Below are 15,484 nucleotides of genomic sequence, written 5' to 3'. Positions count from 1 at the left end.
AATGTTTCACAGAATGCTATTATCATGCTGCTGAGTATAATCCTGCTTTTAATGATGTGACTCACATAATGTGGACATTTTGCTATAAGTGCCTTTTATAGTTTCACTGTGCTTTTAAAAAGTATTTTCATTTAATTGTTGTTTGTTTTTTTATGGACTAATGTGTTGCGAATCAAAGTTGATTGATTGATATTACAAGATAATTACAACATTTCTGATCGACCATTATTATATTTACCATAGTCAGCTTCAGCTATATTCAACAGAGTACCACAGGGATGACATATTTTTGCAGGCGGAAGTCCCGGACTTCCTGGATCTTACGGGGGAAAGTCAATGAGCTTTTAGAATGGGGATTTCACTTAAATGCATCAAATAAGGTCTGTGGTTAACAAAAGTTTCTGGAAGCGATAATTTGGGGTCAGCAGGATAATCTTCACCAACTTGAATCACTTTTAGGACTTTTGAAACGTAAATGCGTTTTTTAACGAAGCCGTTACACTCAGCGTCATCAATACTCACCAGCGTGTGTGTGTGTGTGTGTGTGTGTGTGTGTATGCATTTTTTTTCCCTCTATAGGGGAGAAATTAATAGTTAGAACACCAGAACAAACAATATAGCCTGTAACCTTATAAACATGTTATAATAGCTACATTTCAGGATTGCCCGACTATAAAACTCTTAATAAGGGTTAACATAATAGAATAAAATCATAAAATGATTAAATTTGTTGGATTAAGAAGGACAAGGCTGCAGATATATCTCGGGGGGCCTGTTCTTTCTTGGAGTATTGCTGGTTGGAGCGAGGGGTTCAGCTCAGCTTTGTTAAAGTACTTTTTTCCTAAAATAATGAGTCTTTCCTCTAATGTCATCAGGCCAGATATCTGGTGGCAATAGTTTGTGTTAGTATATCTGGGGAGCCTGTATGACATTCGTATTGCAATATTTTGGACAGTCTGGAGTTTTTTCAGTTCTACTTTTCCTATATTGCACCACGCCGGCATTGCATATTCAAACAGCGGCCTAATGTAGGCTATGCCTGGAAAATATGAATAGCAATTTCGGGTTTAGCTCCACCATGTTTCCTGCACAGCACTTTAAGGTGGTTCAGTCAGAGGCTGACCAGTAGTAGTAGTAGTAATCTTGGTACCTTGTAGGGACAGCTCAGGACGGACAGTCCTCTTCAGTCCCTCTGTTCCTCGGAGTGGATAGAAGGGCGGAGGGGATCAGGGAGGCAGGCTGTTACACTCAGCATCATAACCCTACTCACCAGCGCGTGTGTGTGTGTGTGTGTGTGTGTGTGTGCGTGCGTGCGTGCGTGCGTGTGTGTGTGTGTATGCATTTTTTTTCCTTTTCTTTTCTTTTTTTTTTCTATAGGGGAGAAATTAAGAGTTAGAACACTAAAACAAACAATATAGCCTGTGACCTTATAAACATGTTATAATAGCTACATTTCAGGATTGCCCGACTATAAAACTCTTAATAAGGGTTAACATAATAGAACAAAATCATAAAATTAACCTTATAAACGTTATAATACAATCCAGGATTAACCGGCTATAAAACTCACCATGAGGATTGAAATGATAATAGAATAAAACCATAAAATCATAAAGTGATTAGGCTACATTTGTTGGGTTAAGAAGGACAAGGGGGTGCTGCAGATATATCTCGGGGGGCCTGTTCGTTCTTCGAGTATTGCTGGTTGGAGCGAGGGGTTCAGCTCAGCTTTGTTAAAGTACTTTTTTCCTAAAATGATAAGTCTTTCCTCTAATGTCATCAGGCCAGATATCTGGTGGCAATAGTTTGTGTTAGTATATCTGGGGAGCCTGTATGACATTGGTATTGCAATATTTTGGACAGTCTGGAGTTTTTTCAGTTCTACTTTTCCTATATTGCACCACGCCGGCATTGCATATTCAAACAGCGGTCTAATGTAGGCTATGCCTGGAAAACACGAATAGCAATTTCGGGTTTAGCTCCACCAGAGGCTGACCAACTGTAGACAGCTCTTTATATAGCGCAGGTGACGTCACACGTATGAACTCACCGACGCCCCGCCCATTGTAGTATATATATATATATATATATATATATATATATATATATATATATATACACACACACATATATATACTCCAACACAGCCGGAAATGAGCAATATTCCCTTCAAAGTATAAGGTATATATATTTTTTAACATCGTTTCATTATTATTATGCCTTTATTTTGAAAGCAATAACCAGGGGAAAACCCCCGTTTTGTATTGTGGCTGGCTTGACGCTGGTCCCCATGATCTCCAAAACAACAATAAAGTAGGAGAGAGAAAACATGGCGAGCGGAGAGGAGGCCACATACTTTGAACTTTGATGTAGCCTAGAAAGTTCGACAGCTTGTCTACCTGCCAATTTGTGTGAACTAGCTCATCTTATCTAGGCCCGTTTCACAGCAACCGTTTTGACGTGGCAGCAGGATGTAAAGCAAGCAGGTATAACCTATAACAGTAATGAGGGCCCTGGCACTGGAACTCCTAAATGGAATTGATTTGTGTGTGTGTGTGTGTGTGTGTGTGTGTGTGTGTGTGTGTGTGTGATACCTGTTTTACTTCCTGCATCAAATTGTTTGCTGTGAAATGGATCCTAGCCCCATAATGTTACGCTATGTTCTCCGTATACACTCTGGAACTAGCGTCACACAAACTTCCATAAGTCAGTTGGGGGACTCGGCTGTTCAAAACGCTCTCCTACCCGTCTCTGACGTCCGATTGCAGATGCAAAGATATAATGATGTTTATAATATCCATGTGACTCCATTGCTGACAGGTAGACGAAGGCTCAGAGCTCAAGCCTCTGCAGAACTTTCTACAATGGTGTGACCGAGTCGGCCTAGTGCTCAGCAATAAGGTCATTGTTCTCACAATTTACACAATAATCTCAGATATCCTTTTATGTATGTAGGCTATTACTTAACCCATTGATACCTGATGCAGCATTTGCGTGTATACATCCCTCATTTGTGTGTGTATCCCTTTAAGACTGCGAACCGCATTCACGCGGTTCGCGGTCTTAAAGGGATACACACACAAATGCTGCATCAGGTATCAATTTTTTAATCTGTCAAATCAACATGTATATATGTCTGCCTGAATCTGTCATTCAAAAGAGGTAGAGCCTGATATACAGTAGGTAGAGCCTGATATAGGTGAGCGAACATCATTCCTTGAGCTGGACGTGTCTCTCTCTCCCTCCCAGGTGTATGTGAGCAAAGAGGGGACAGTGGCAGAGTATGGCATGCTGGCTAAGGAGGACATAGAGGAGGGGGAGGTTCTGTTCACCATCCCCAGATCTGCTCTTCTCCACCAGGCAACAACTAAGGTCTCTGCCCTGCTGGAACAAGGTGACAACAAGCAGGGGAAGAAAAGCATGAACGGACCTATATACTGATATTTAACGAAATTGCTCACCCTAAAATCCAAAATACATATTTTCCCTCTCCCCTGAGTTGTTATTTATCCATCTAGAGATCATTTTGTGTTAGTGGCGCTCGGCCTGTGGTGCTCAATTTGCAAAAATAAAACATTTGAAAAGCTCAACAGCAATGTCTCTTTCCAGAAACTTTCCAGAAATTATGACCCGGTTACTCAAGATAATCCACGGACCTTGTTGTGAATGTGAGCAGTTTCATGTAGGAACTATTTTCTTTTGACCAAACTACACCCACTAGCTGCTAGCTAGCTAGTTCTGACATGAAACTGCAGCTAGCAGCAGCTAGCTAGTGGGTGTAGTTTGGTCCAGAATAGAAAATAGTTCCTACATGAAACTCTCTATGGAAAAATCTTTAGGGCCGATATCTACAAAACTCGGGCAACTAACACAAAACAATCTATGGATAAATAACACTACGGGGGAGAGAAAAAATATGTATTTTGGATTTTAGGGTGAGCTGTCCCTGCATTGGATGTATCATGATAAATACCATGTATGTAGTATTTCTTCCCCCAGCTACATGTGCGATTGAGGCTGATCTCACTGTCTCTACGCCTTCTCTCTCTCCCCTTCCCAGACAGGGCCTCTCTGGAGAGCTCGTCGGGCTGGGTTCCCCTGCTGCTGGCTCTGCTGTATGAGTACACGAACCCGCGGTCCCAATGGAGTCCCTACCTCTCCCTCTGGACTAACTTCAGGGCGCTGGACCAGCCCATGTTCTGGTGAGGAACAGTCTTCAATCAGTGTATACGTTTCCCAGCAAGAATGTCTACCTCCTGAATTGATTGGTTTGAAAGTAACAAAGCAAATTTACTGATGTAGATGTAAGCTATATTATGGTGTTTCTGCACTGCACTTCCCAGAGGTCAGCTGTCAATCAAACAGTGTCTCAATCAAGCAATCAATTAATTAATGAATTCCAGGCCTGTCTAACGTGTTTAGAAGAATGCTGCTGTTCTGCGCTCAGTATTTGAATTCTAGCATCCTTCACTTGATTGCTTCTTGTCACAGGTCCAGAGAGGAGAGATCCAGCCTGTTGAAGGGAACATGTGTTCCCTAGGCGGTGGACAGAGACCTGGCCAACATCCAGAGGGAATACACAGACGTGATCCTGCCCTTCATCAGCAGACACCCGGATCTCTGGAACCCCAGCACACACACCCTGGAGCTCTACACACAGCTGGTGGCCTTTGTCATGGCCTACAGGTTAGCAGGCAAGAGACCAACCGCGTTTGGGTTAGGGCTGGGCATTTTAAGTCAATTCAATATTCAACTACTCTCATCAAATTTTGATATATCATATTACTCAAGTACTTGCAAAACATACAGTATAATTAATTATCCTCCTGGAAACACACAGGCGGAACTAAAGTTTGCCTACGCCAAACAGTTAATTTTGTCGGTTGACTGAAACACACAACCAGAACCAAAGTTTGGCTACTAATTTCATAGGCTATATGCCTGTAAGAACATCTCTTACCATCTCATGTTTTCACCTTTATGTCAATTGGCCAACAACAGAAAACGGCGGTCTTCAACTCCCGGTTCTGAATGAAATGACAAGTCACAGTTACAATCACAATAAGGGAATCTTCATCTTCACCTTCTCCTTTCTTATCGCTGTAGTTTCCAAGAGCCCCACGAGGAGGAGGAGGACGAGGAGGAGGAGGCGGCCCCCAACCCACCGATGATGGTTCCTATGGCCGACATGCTTAACCACGTGTCGAGTCACAACGCCAATCTGGAGTACACACCGGTGAGGGGACACGCCCACTTCGTTATAATTAGCTGCACGCACGCACAACCTCTGAGTGTCACTCGCCAAACGTCAAATCTAGTCGCCAATGGCGCTTGACGGATGTTCATTTCGGGCCCTGCTTTCTTTTAATGAGTGTCCAACTATGTCTTTCTCTCTGTCTCGTAGTCTGAGTCCCTTCTTTTTCTGACCCATATCCTCTCTTCTCTCGTTCGTTCTCTTACATCCTGTGTCTTTCTCAGGACAGTCTGAAGATGGTTTGCGTGCGCCCCATTCGAAAGGGGGACGAGGTATTTAACACCTACGGCCAGATGGCCAACTGGCAGCTGCTGCACATGTACGGCTTCAGCGAGTCGTACGCCAGCAACAGCAACGACACCGCCGACATCCCCATCACCAACCTCTATAGAGTCTGGTCCCCTCCGGGACTGTCCTACAGCAGGTCAGTGACAGTCAATACAAATACCAATGCTCTCTGTCCTTTTCACACCATATCAGCAGGCTGCAGTCTTAGGGCCTGTGTGTGTCCACCTAGCATCTTTTTCCGACGTTAAACGCTGGGAGTGCGCTGGGGAGCGCTGATCCCAGCTCACAATATACAAGGAAGCAACGTTAGTTCAGTGCGGTAGGAGCTTGATAGCTGACAGCTAGCAAGCTAACAACACAGGTAGGTAGGCTACGCTATTAAAAGCAGTAAGCACAACACTCACCAGAAATATTAAGTGTCTAGCCAATCTGCTCCCACAATTGAGCCTTTCTGTCTCTGTTGCGATAGTTTCTCCATATGATTAGTTGCCAGAAAAGCAGCACCCGACACCAGCGTCTTTCTGAAAAGTTAAATTATTCTCAGCTGGGAGCGCTGGGAGCCGGCGCACAAAAACCCGGAGCGCTTTGAAATAGACGCTGGGTGCAGCGCACTTTCTATAGACGTCCGTGTGCGCTCGCATACGCTCTCCCCCCATTAGAAACAACTGAAAAAAGATGCTGGACCTGAGGAAAAGACGCTAGGTGGACACAGGCCCTTAAAGGAGAATTCTGTTTTTTTTACAACCTGGACCTTATTTCCAGCTTTAAATATGATTTTTAAGTCACCACAAGTCAGCCTTCCTCTAAAACGTGTCCTCTCCCTCCTGCTCTCCTCCCAGGTGTTCAGTCTGATCTGGACGGGCAGCTGGTGGAGGAGAAGTGGCGGATGCTGTGCGAGACGGTGGGAGAGGACAGAGCCTTTATCTTCGGCAACCAGGGCTGCCTCACAGACACGGAGCTCCACACCACGCTTAAGGTGAGCGAATACACACAACAGTGCTGTTTACATGTATTGCCTGCATTTGTACTCAAGTACCGGTACTGAATACTGGACAAATCTCCTTAAATTGCTCTGGCATTCATTTATATTTCATGAAAAAAGCATCTCAATTGAGAGCCTTGCAGATCGCCTCGCAACGCTCTATTGATACAATTGATACATATATACATATGTATATATATATATATATATATATATACATATATATATATATATACATATATATATACATATATTGATACAATACTCTATTGATATTGATACAACGCTCTCGCTCTGCTGCAGAGACCCCAGAAAAAACCCATCTACCTCTCAAATCTGGTAAATAGATACTTCAGTGTGCTGCGTATTGTCATCGTCATCTTAACTGTGCTGCGTATTGTCATCGTCATCTTATCCAGTATCAACTATCCTGCAGTACCATGTAGAATAGGTGGCCGCTGCAGGCCACAACTCTTTATTGAGTTTGAATAAGTAATGCACACAGTAGTCACATGACCTTTGTGATATTCTTTATTGAGTTTGAATAGGTAATGCACACATTAGTCACATGACCTTTGTGATATTCTTTATTGAGTTTGAATAGGTAATGCATACAGTAGTCACATGACCTTTGTGATATTCTTTATTGAGTTTGAATAGGTAATGCACACATTAGTCACATGACCTTCAATGAACCAAGACCGAAAGAGGCCGAGGAAGCTGTCCCACAAGGTTCTGGAATGCACCATAGAAGAAGTGTCTGCTACTCCTCCAAAGAAGAAGGTGTGTTGCCGCTGAGAAAGAGACGAAGAAGAAGAGTTCCAATAGACAGTTTGGAGTAGTTTTGAAACTGTTGCTGTATTTTCACAACCTGTTCTGTCTTTGCTTTCTAGGAGTCAAAGAGAATTACCTCAGAGGTCAAGAGGGTCGTCACGGACACTCAGGTACACAAGAGTACACAAGTTGAAAATTAACCCAATAAAAAAACATGTTAGTTAGTACCCAAACAGTGTGATGCCACAATTATACACTCATAACACGATGACACCTTGCCATGGACAGGTTGCATCTGTGAAGAAACAAAAGCCTGTGCCCAGCACATCGTCTGCCCCGGTCACTGCGGTCCCGCAGCCTCCAGAGAGCAGCGATGTCCTCCTCGTGGCCGCGTCTCCCAGCCCCCCAGGCTGTAAGACCCCCAAGCAGGAGGCAGACACGGAGGACTGCAGCATCGGGGACAGACAAAACGTACCCAATGGAACACTAACTCCCAAATCTGAGGTCTGCACGTCGCATTGTTCAGTCAGTTCAATTCATAACGCTCGGTGCTTATGGTCATAACTCGTCTTATCTAAAGGGAAACAGAATCTTTCGTTGGAGGCCTTTCTTCACTCTGCATTCCTCATCTCTCTAGGTGCTCGCTCCTGGTCTCAATGACCTTGCTTCCTCCAGTTGAGAGCTACTGTATTTCCACAGGGTTTTTATCAGGATGTAATCTGGATAAAGTCATTCATCCTTAGATGACTGTAACTCTATTCTAGCATCGATCAAAAGTCTCAAACTCTCGCATCTCTCGTTTTACAATGTAAAGAAGATGCTGCGTGTCATCACCGGCTGAACAAGAATGTCTGATGTTACAAAACAAATTCCTGCTTTTTCATATTAGCAGCGCAAAAATGAGCCACAAAATACAGTTGTGCACTGGTTTTGTTGAATAGTGTAAAGACGGTAAAGACGGTAAAGACGCTTTCCACTTTGTTGCCGTCTCAGTGATGTGTTGTGTCTTGCTGCGGCCTGCAGGGGGCAGCCTGCTGTGCTGTGAGGCCTGTCCTGCTGCTTTCCACCGGGAGTGTCTGAGCATGGAGATGCCCGAGGGCAGCTGGTTCTGCAACGACTGCAAAGCTGGGAAGAAGCCTCGCATCAAGGACCTCCTGTGGGTCAAGTGGGGACGTTACAGGTAAGGAGAGAGAAATAGTCTCCCCCTGTTATTGATAGTGGTTCTCTTCTCACCAAAGGCTGATGAACATTTGACCCTGGGGTCTCTCATTGCTCAAGGTGGTGGCCCGCAGAAGTCTGTCTCACCAAAGACGTCCCAAATAACATCTTGAGGATGAAGCATGAGGTGGGAGAGTTCCCGGTGCAGTTCTTTGGCTCCAAAGACTTTGTGTGGACGTACCAGGCCAGAGTCTTCCCCTACATGGAAGGAGACACGCAGAACATAGAGAAGATGGGCAAGGGTGCTGATGCAATCTACAAGACAGGCATGTAGCCTATTAACTCATTGAGTGCCAGCCACTTTTGGAGAACGGACGCTCCCAGTGCCAGAGTTTCAGAGCGTTTTCAGTGATTTCTCGAGGCCCACAGAATATTGTGTGATATTACTATGTAAACACTGAACACGCACAAAGAACGATGAGACTCTATTCTATCATCTGCAAAAAAAAGTTTATTGATCCCATTTTCCGTTCTTTAGTTATGAGCCGGAGAAGATAGCTTGATTCATCCAAAAATAGCAATTTTTTTCTAGAAGCTGAGATAATTGGCCTTTTGTGAAATTAATCATTTCAAGCACATCACTGACTCTGAAGCTAATCTTTTCTAATGTAGTCACACCTCAAAAATAATTTCCTTCAATAAAACAGTTTAGGCCAGGGAATTTTGTTTGGCAGAATAATATTTTTAGCTACAACCAGCAGCGCTGGCCCCTGCGTGCGCTGCTGGTTGCAGCTTCTTGCTGGTTTTGATTTGCTGCTGGTGGGCATCGGATATTCTGGCTTGCGTTTGTCAATCCTGTCCTGCTGCCTGGGTCTGTCTGGGTGTTGCGTGCTGCTCTGCGTGCCCCCCCCCCCCCCCCCCCCGCCCCGCCCCGCCCCGCCCCGCCTCGCCTCGCCTCAACTGCACACTCCTCCTCCTGTCTGTGGTGGCTCTCTGCTGAGTTTGCTGTGCGCACAGTGAAGGGTGCGGACAGCCAGGCTTTTTTACAGCGTTCCGCGTGTTTGTCACCGGCAACGATGCTTCCAGTTGAGCATAATAACAACTCCACGGTGTGGATGTGCGGATTTGCTGTCGCAACCGACACGGAGCGGCTCAATTGTGGGAGCAGATTGGCTGCTGCAGGCACAGCTGCAGTAACGTGCTTCAGCATATCGATGCATACGGATGCGATGCGATTTCCGTTTCCATAACGACTTCTTCTTTGTTTTTTCCTTGCCTTTCTGTTATGTGGAGAGCACTGTCGCCACCTAAGGGTTCTGTAAAATAGGTTAGACACATCCAATAGCTATAATATTTGTACATCAGAGGCAGAAGGCTTTGATCGACGCCCCACCGTCAAAAAACGCAATTGACGAACATGTCCGTCCTTGGCACTCTACGTTACTATTTGAAATGACGAACATGTCCGTCCTTGGCACTCAATGAGTTAACTGTCTTTTTTTGCAAGTGCTCGATTGAAAATGTTATTACACATTTTTAGTTCAGTTGGCTCAAGTTATTATTTTAAATAGTTTAAGTAAACACTGTATCTGTTCTTGTAGCCCTGACTGAAGCAGCAGAGCGCTTCAAAGAGCTGCAGGCGGAGAAGGAGATGAAGCAGCTTCAGGAGGAGAGAAAGAATGACAAGAAACCTCCTCCATACAGACACATTAGGGTAACAGCGTATCAACAAAAACACACTTTGTTAGACTGACCAATAATAATGATAACATGTGACGCTTAAGAAAAAAAACTGTGCCATTGTCTCAGGTGAACCGACCAATCGGCAAGGTGCAGATCATCACGGCCGACCTGTCGGAGATCCCGCGCTGCAACTGCAAGGCGTCCGACGAGAACGCGTGCGGCGGCGACTCGGAGTGCATCAACCGCATGCTGATGTACGAGTGCCACCCTCAGGTGTGCGTGGCGGGGGAGCGCTGTCAGAACCAGGCCTTCACAAAGCGCCAGTACACCAGCGTGGAGATCTTCAGGACGTTGTCCCGTGGCTGGGGCTTACGCAGCATCTGCGACATCAAGAAGGTAGGCAGCCCGGGAGAAAGCCGAGAGAATATTTTTGATAAATGTGATATGAACTATCCACATTTTCCTCGTTCCCTTCTGTTTGACCATCTCTTCTTTGCTCGCTCGCTTCTCTCTCTCTCTCTCTCTCTCTCTCTCTCTCTCTCAGGGGGCCTTTGTGAACGAATATGTGGGAGAGGTGATCGATGAGGAAGAATGTCGAACCAGGATCCGACATGCTCAGGAGAACGACATCTGTAACTTCTACATGCTTACACTGGACAAGGTGAGTCTGAGTCAAACAAAACAACGTGGTGCACGCCGGGGGAGCAGCACACACCATTTGTCATTCAAATGAAATGCTCGGTGCGTGTCCTAAGCCTACACTTGTACGTTGTTATGTCAGGACCAGATCATCGATGCCGGGCCCAAGGGCAACCAGGCTCGCTTCATGAACCACTGTTGCCAGCCCAACTGTGAGACTCAGAAGTGGACTGTGAACGGGGACACCAGGGTGGGACTGTTCGCTCTGCAGGACATCGCAAAAGGTCCCAACTCGTTGTCTTTTTATTGATCATATTATTATATCATATTATATTATATTATATTATATTATATTATATTATATATTATATTATTGATCATTTATATTATCAGTGAGTAATATCAGAATGCAGATGATTTTTGTTATAATCTGAGTACAGTGTGGAGCTAATGCAGTACATACAACAGGTGTGGACCTGACATTCAACTACAACCTGGAGTGTCTTGGCAATGGGAAGACTGTGTGTAAATGTGGAGCGCCCAACTGCAGCGGTTTCCTGGGTGTCCGACCGACAAAGGTGAAGACTCACATTTCAACACTTTTAGCTCGGCCTGATTGTGATATTGCTGTCAGACTACACCAAATACATAAAACATTTGGGAAAATAGTAAAATTCCCCCAAACTACTGTATCTCTGAACTATCTCATTAACCAGATCACACACATTTAGGCTATTCTATGTGGTCTCCTTTTGATAACTAATGTAATATTGTTTCACTTCCATTCACTGAGCCTCCCCTGAAACTGCTTGGAGGCAACCCCCCCCTCCCCCCGGGGAGGCCCGCCTCCCACTTTGAAAACCCCTGTGTTAGACCATCTTCTGAGCGTCTTTGTCCATGTGCAGAACGAGCCGTCTGCAGAGAAGCTGAAGGAAGGCAAGAAGAAGGTCCCTGGCAAGAAGAAGACCAAGCAGGAGGTGACCAAGGAGAGGGAGGACGAGTGCTTCAGCTGCGGCGACGGGGGACAGATCGTGTCCTGCAAGAAACCCGGCTGCCCCAAGGTCTACCATGCCGACTGTCTCAACCTGGCCAAGAGACCTGCAGGCAAGTGGGGTGGAGATGCTTCATTGTATCACATGCAGTTCTGCCAAGAAGGCTTCGTACCTACTATTATATTATACTACTAAAAATCTGTGATTTTTTTTGTGTTTTTATGACCAAGAACAACACTGGCAGGTCTCTGGCACAGCTGACAGTGGTCTGTAACTGACATGAATAATGAAATCACATTTTCACAATAGAGACACTAGCTGATTAGAGTGGGGATCCAACTGAGAATAGGTCATACATCATCATGCAAAATATTGGAATAATAATACTGCTTTGCCATTTGCTTTTTTTGGCTTTAGAACAAAAAGTTTTGCAATGCTGATGTCTCACTCATACTAGCACGGACCTCCATCAATGAACAGTTGAAAAAAGGTCATCATTTTGGCGTTTCTACAGCAGAATAAAATGTAACAAAAATTGCGGTTCATTTTTCTGCCCCCACGACACATGGACACATTTTTGTATTATGATATATTGAATTTCAATATATTGTCCCATCCCTAGAAGCCAGAAATCTCAGCACCTGGCTAAACCATTGGTAATCATTAACAACCCTGGCAACCCTCTGCAGTTTATTAATGTCATTTTTATGCTATGGGACAATAAACATTGTATTTATTGCACCTTTAACCTCAAAATGACCAAATCATGTTGGCTTATCATGATCAATAAGCGTGAACTTGTGTCTCCAGGGCGATGGGAGTGTCCGTGGCACCAGTGTGACGTGTGTGCTAAAGAGGCGGCCTCGTTCTGTGAGATGTGCCCCAGCTCGTACTGTAAGGAACACCGTGAAGGCATGCTCTTCATCTCCCGGCTGGACGGCAAGCTGTCGTGCAGCGAGCACTACCCGTGCGGCGCCGACCCCCTGGAGCCGGGCGAGATCCGCGAATACGTGCCCGACGACGGGAGCCCCGGGGCCGCTGAGGCCCTGCCCCCGCCTCCCTCCCTGGTCCCCGAATCCAGAGCCGACTCTGCCGCCACCGGCCTGCCCTCCTCCCCCCCCGACGGGGAGGAGCGGGACCCTCCCCCTCGCCTCTACATCAACACAAAGACCGCTACCTCGCGTTTCTTACCCTCCAGCAGCAGGTCCTACCTTGCGGACAGAACTGAAGGGTTCTCCTCTCCTTCCTCCTTCTCCAAGGGCGAGAAGGAGGACGGCGAGGTAGAGGACGGGGATTTGGACGAGTTAGAAGTGGAGGAGGAGGAAGATGAGGATGATGAGGACGACGACGAGGACGACGAGGACGAGGACGGCGACGACATCGAGGAGATGGAAGTCGTGGTAGATGAGGAGGATGAGCAGCAGTACGGAGGTGAACTGGTGGGGGAGGAAGAGGAGGAGGAGGAGGAGGAGGATGAGGAGGGGGATGTGTATGACACTTGGGGGGACTACGTGGGGGACGACACCGAGGAGGGAGAGGTGGACGAGTGGTGGAGAGTGGAGGACGATGACAAGTGAGCCGGCTCGCCTCCCTCTTCGGACTCGGCCAATCCGCTCCCTCGAAGCCACTCTGCTCTCGACAGAAAAACTAAACGTAGGAAAAGACTATACAGTAGAGTTTGTTGGTTTGGTACCTAGTTGAGTTTGGTACTCTCCCCTCCTCTCCTCTGGTTCCCCCTCTCCCCCTCTGCTCTCCTCTCTGGTTCCCCCCCTCTCTCTCCTCCTCTCTCCCCTCTCCTCTGGTTCCCCCTCTCTCTCCTCCTCTCCCCCCTCTCTCTCCTCTGGTTCCCCCTCTCCCCCCTCTCTCTCCTCTGGTTCCCCCTCTGCTCTCCTCTCTCCCCTCCTCTCCTCTGGTTCCCCCTCTCTCCTCTCCCCTCCTCTCCTCTGGTTCCCCCTCTCTCCTCTCCCCCTCTCTCCTCCTCTCCTCCCTCTCTCTCTGGGGGTTCCCCCCACCCACCCCCATCTGCGGTCGCCTTTTATACACGTCCCAAACAACGCAGGACAACGTGATTGGCTGGCTCAGATACGTATCGTCGCCGTGAAGTCACATTTTCGAGCAGCCCCTGTCAGCCGACAGCGCCCCCTCCCCGTGCGGCTGAATTATGCTCACCCTGCCGTGAAGGGCGCGGGGGTGGAGCGAGGGGCGGGCGCGTCAAATTACGTAAATTTGTTGGGCGTGGTTATTCGCTAGCTCCAACGGCCGCTCGCGTTGTGCCTGATTTTTTTTCTAACAGCGCGAGCTTCTCTCCAAACATGTCCGCTTTCGAGCCACTGAAATCAGTGATTTCTAACCCCACATAGGATAAGCAATAACCACGCCCTGTGGCGCCGGGATTGGCCAGGAGCAACACTGGAGGGCACGCAGCACAGCGATTTCATGAACCAACTGAATAGCTCTTGAGAAAGGACAGCGATTTCGAGAGCGGACATTGAGAGCGGACATTGAAATGAATTATGGTCACCTTAGCATAGTAATAATAATAATAAGCATAATAATTGTAATCTACACAATGTACACAATCTACAAAAACATGCAATAATATAAACGGTGTTGTGTTCACGTTCATAGCTCATATAATATAATGTATCATATCGTTAATTTCAAGCTCGATTCTTACCCAGAGAAAAGGTAGCCTACAGCACTGAAAATATAACAAGCAATAGTTTTTTAAACATCTTTATTTAAAAAGATGAAAAACCCCAGGTGCTTTAGTCCCAAGCTTCAATGCTCCTGGCCAATCCCGGCGCCACAGGGCGTGGTTATTGCTTATCCTATGTGGGGTTAGAAATCACGCTACGGAGACAGGAAGACAGCAGAAGACCCGCCCCTGTCTTCCGGTGGCCTGTGCTGCAGTGTTTTCGTAGCACAGCACGGGGCTATTATTACTTCCGCCCATAGCCGGAAAACTCGGAGCGAGGTTTTTCCATCCAGGCTAGCTAAGATGGCAGTATATTTATGTATTTATTTTCTACTTAATGTGATGTGTGTGACATTAAAACAAAACAAGAATTAGCTGAACACTGCAATAAAGACTTCAGGCCCCCCCCCCCCACCACACACACACACACATAAATAAAGAGAGAGAACAGATCACATTGGAAAAATACATAATTAGTCAAATAAAAGATGACACGCTGGCTGGATCAAATTAAGTTTCAAAATATTAAATACATCCCCCATACAACTTCCCTGGATACATTTGGTGTGTCTCAGACTCAGCTCTGTTTGAGGCAGATAGAATCCTCCTGGCTCTCTGTCTGTTTATGAGGAGAGCGCACAACCTCTCCCTCTGCACTGTCTCTGATCTCCACAGGCTTAAAATAACGTTTACATTCATTCACCCCTTAATTCATGGAAATCCCCCTTAAAATGAAGTTATTAATTGAGGAAACACATTGAAGCCCCTTTAAACAGCCCCTTAATATGGCTGCTTACTTTCTAATGTAATCACATGTAAGAAAATTAAAGGACATAAAAAAAAATCCCTTAATCTCGTCTCCAATCAAATAAATCCCTTCAAACCCAATGGTATCAACCCTTACTGCTTTTCAAGCTATGTTATTTAAATTGTTAATTAATGTTTATTTAATGGGGCAATCAAGAACATTTCAGCGATCAAATTAATCCCCGCATCCAGGAACAAACTCCACTACT

At 46.0% G+C, this 15,484-nt stretch overlaps 1 protein-coding gene and 1 pseudogene across 2 annotated transcripts; both read left to right on the top strand.

Annotated features, from left to right (window-relative positions):
• Positions 1–2,153: 2,153 nt before the first annotated feature.
• Positions 2,154–7,016, top strand: LOC310770756 (N-lysine methyltransferase setd6-like; annotated as a pseudogene). Its single transcript has 9 exons — positions 2,154–2,174; positions 2,821–2,901; positions 3,250–3,394; positions 4,061–4,202; positions 4,492–4,686; positions 5,107–5,236; positions 5,479–5,674; positions 6,382–6,518; positions 6,828–7,016. The product of its transcript is annotated as an N-lysine methyltransferase setd6-like (transcript).
• Positions 7,017–7,214: 198 nt separating this feature from the next.
• LOC310770755 (histone-lysine N-methyltransferase, H3 lysine-36 specific-like) lies at positions 7,215–13,347 on the top strand (the record flags this gene model as incomplete). The annotated part of the gene is made up of 12 exons (XM_083663468.1): positions 7,215–7,307; positions 7,418–7,468; positions 7,587–7,818; positions 8,322–8,478; positions 8,577–8,782; positions 10,058–10,170; positions 10,266–10,535; positions 10,684–10,800; positions 10,921–11,062; positions 11,247–11,356; positions 11,684–11,891; positions 12,581–13,347. The coding sequence occupies 12 exons, from the start codon at positions 7,215–7,217 to the stop codon at positions 13,345–13,347; spliced, it is 2,466 nt and encodes an 821-aa protein (XP_083519594.1).
• Positions 13,348–15,484: the final 2,137 nt, after the last annotated feature.

The sequence above is a fragment of the Poromitra crassiceps genome, assembly GCF_964638095.1.
Source record: "Poromitra crassiceps genome assembly, contig: HAP1_SCAFFOLD_222, whole genome shotgun sequence".
NCBI lineage: Eukaryota > Metazoa > Chordata > Actinopteri > Beryciformes > Melamphaidae > Poromitra > Poromitra crassiceps.
The sequence above is the reverse complement of the archived record's forward strand: the minus strand, read 5'-3'. Positions and strand labels throughout refer to the sequence as shown.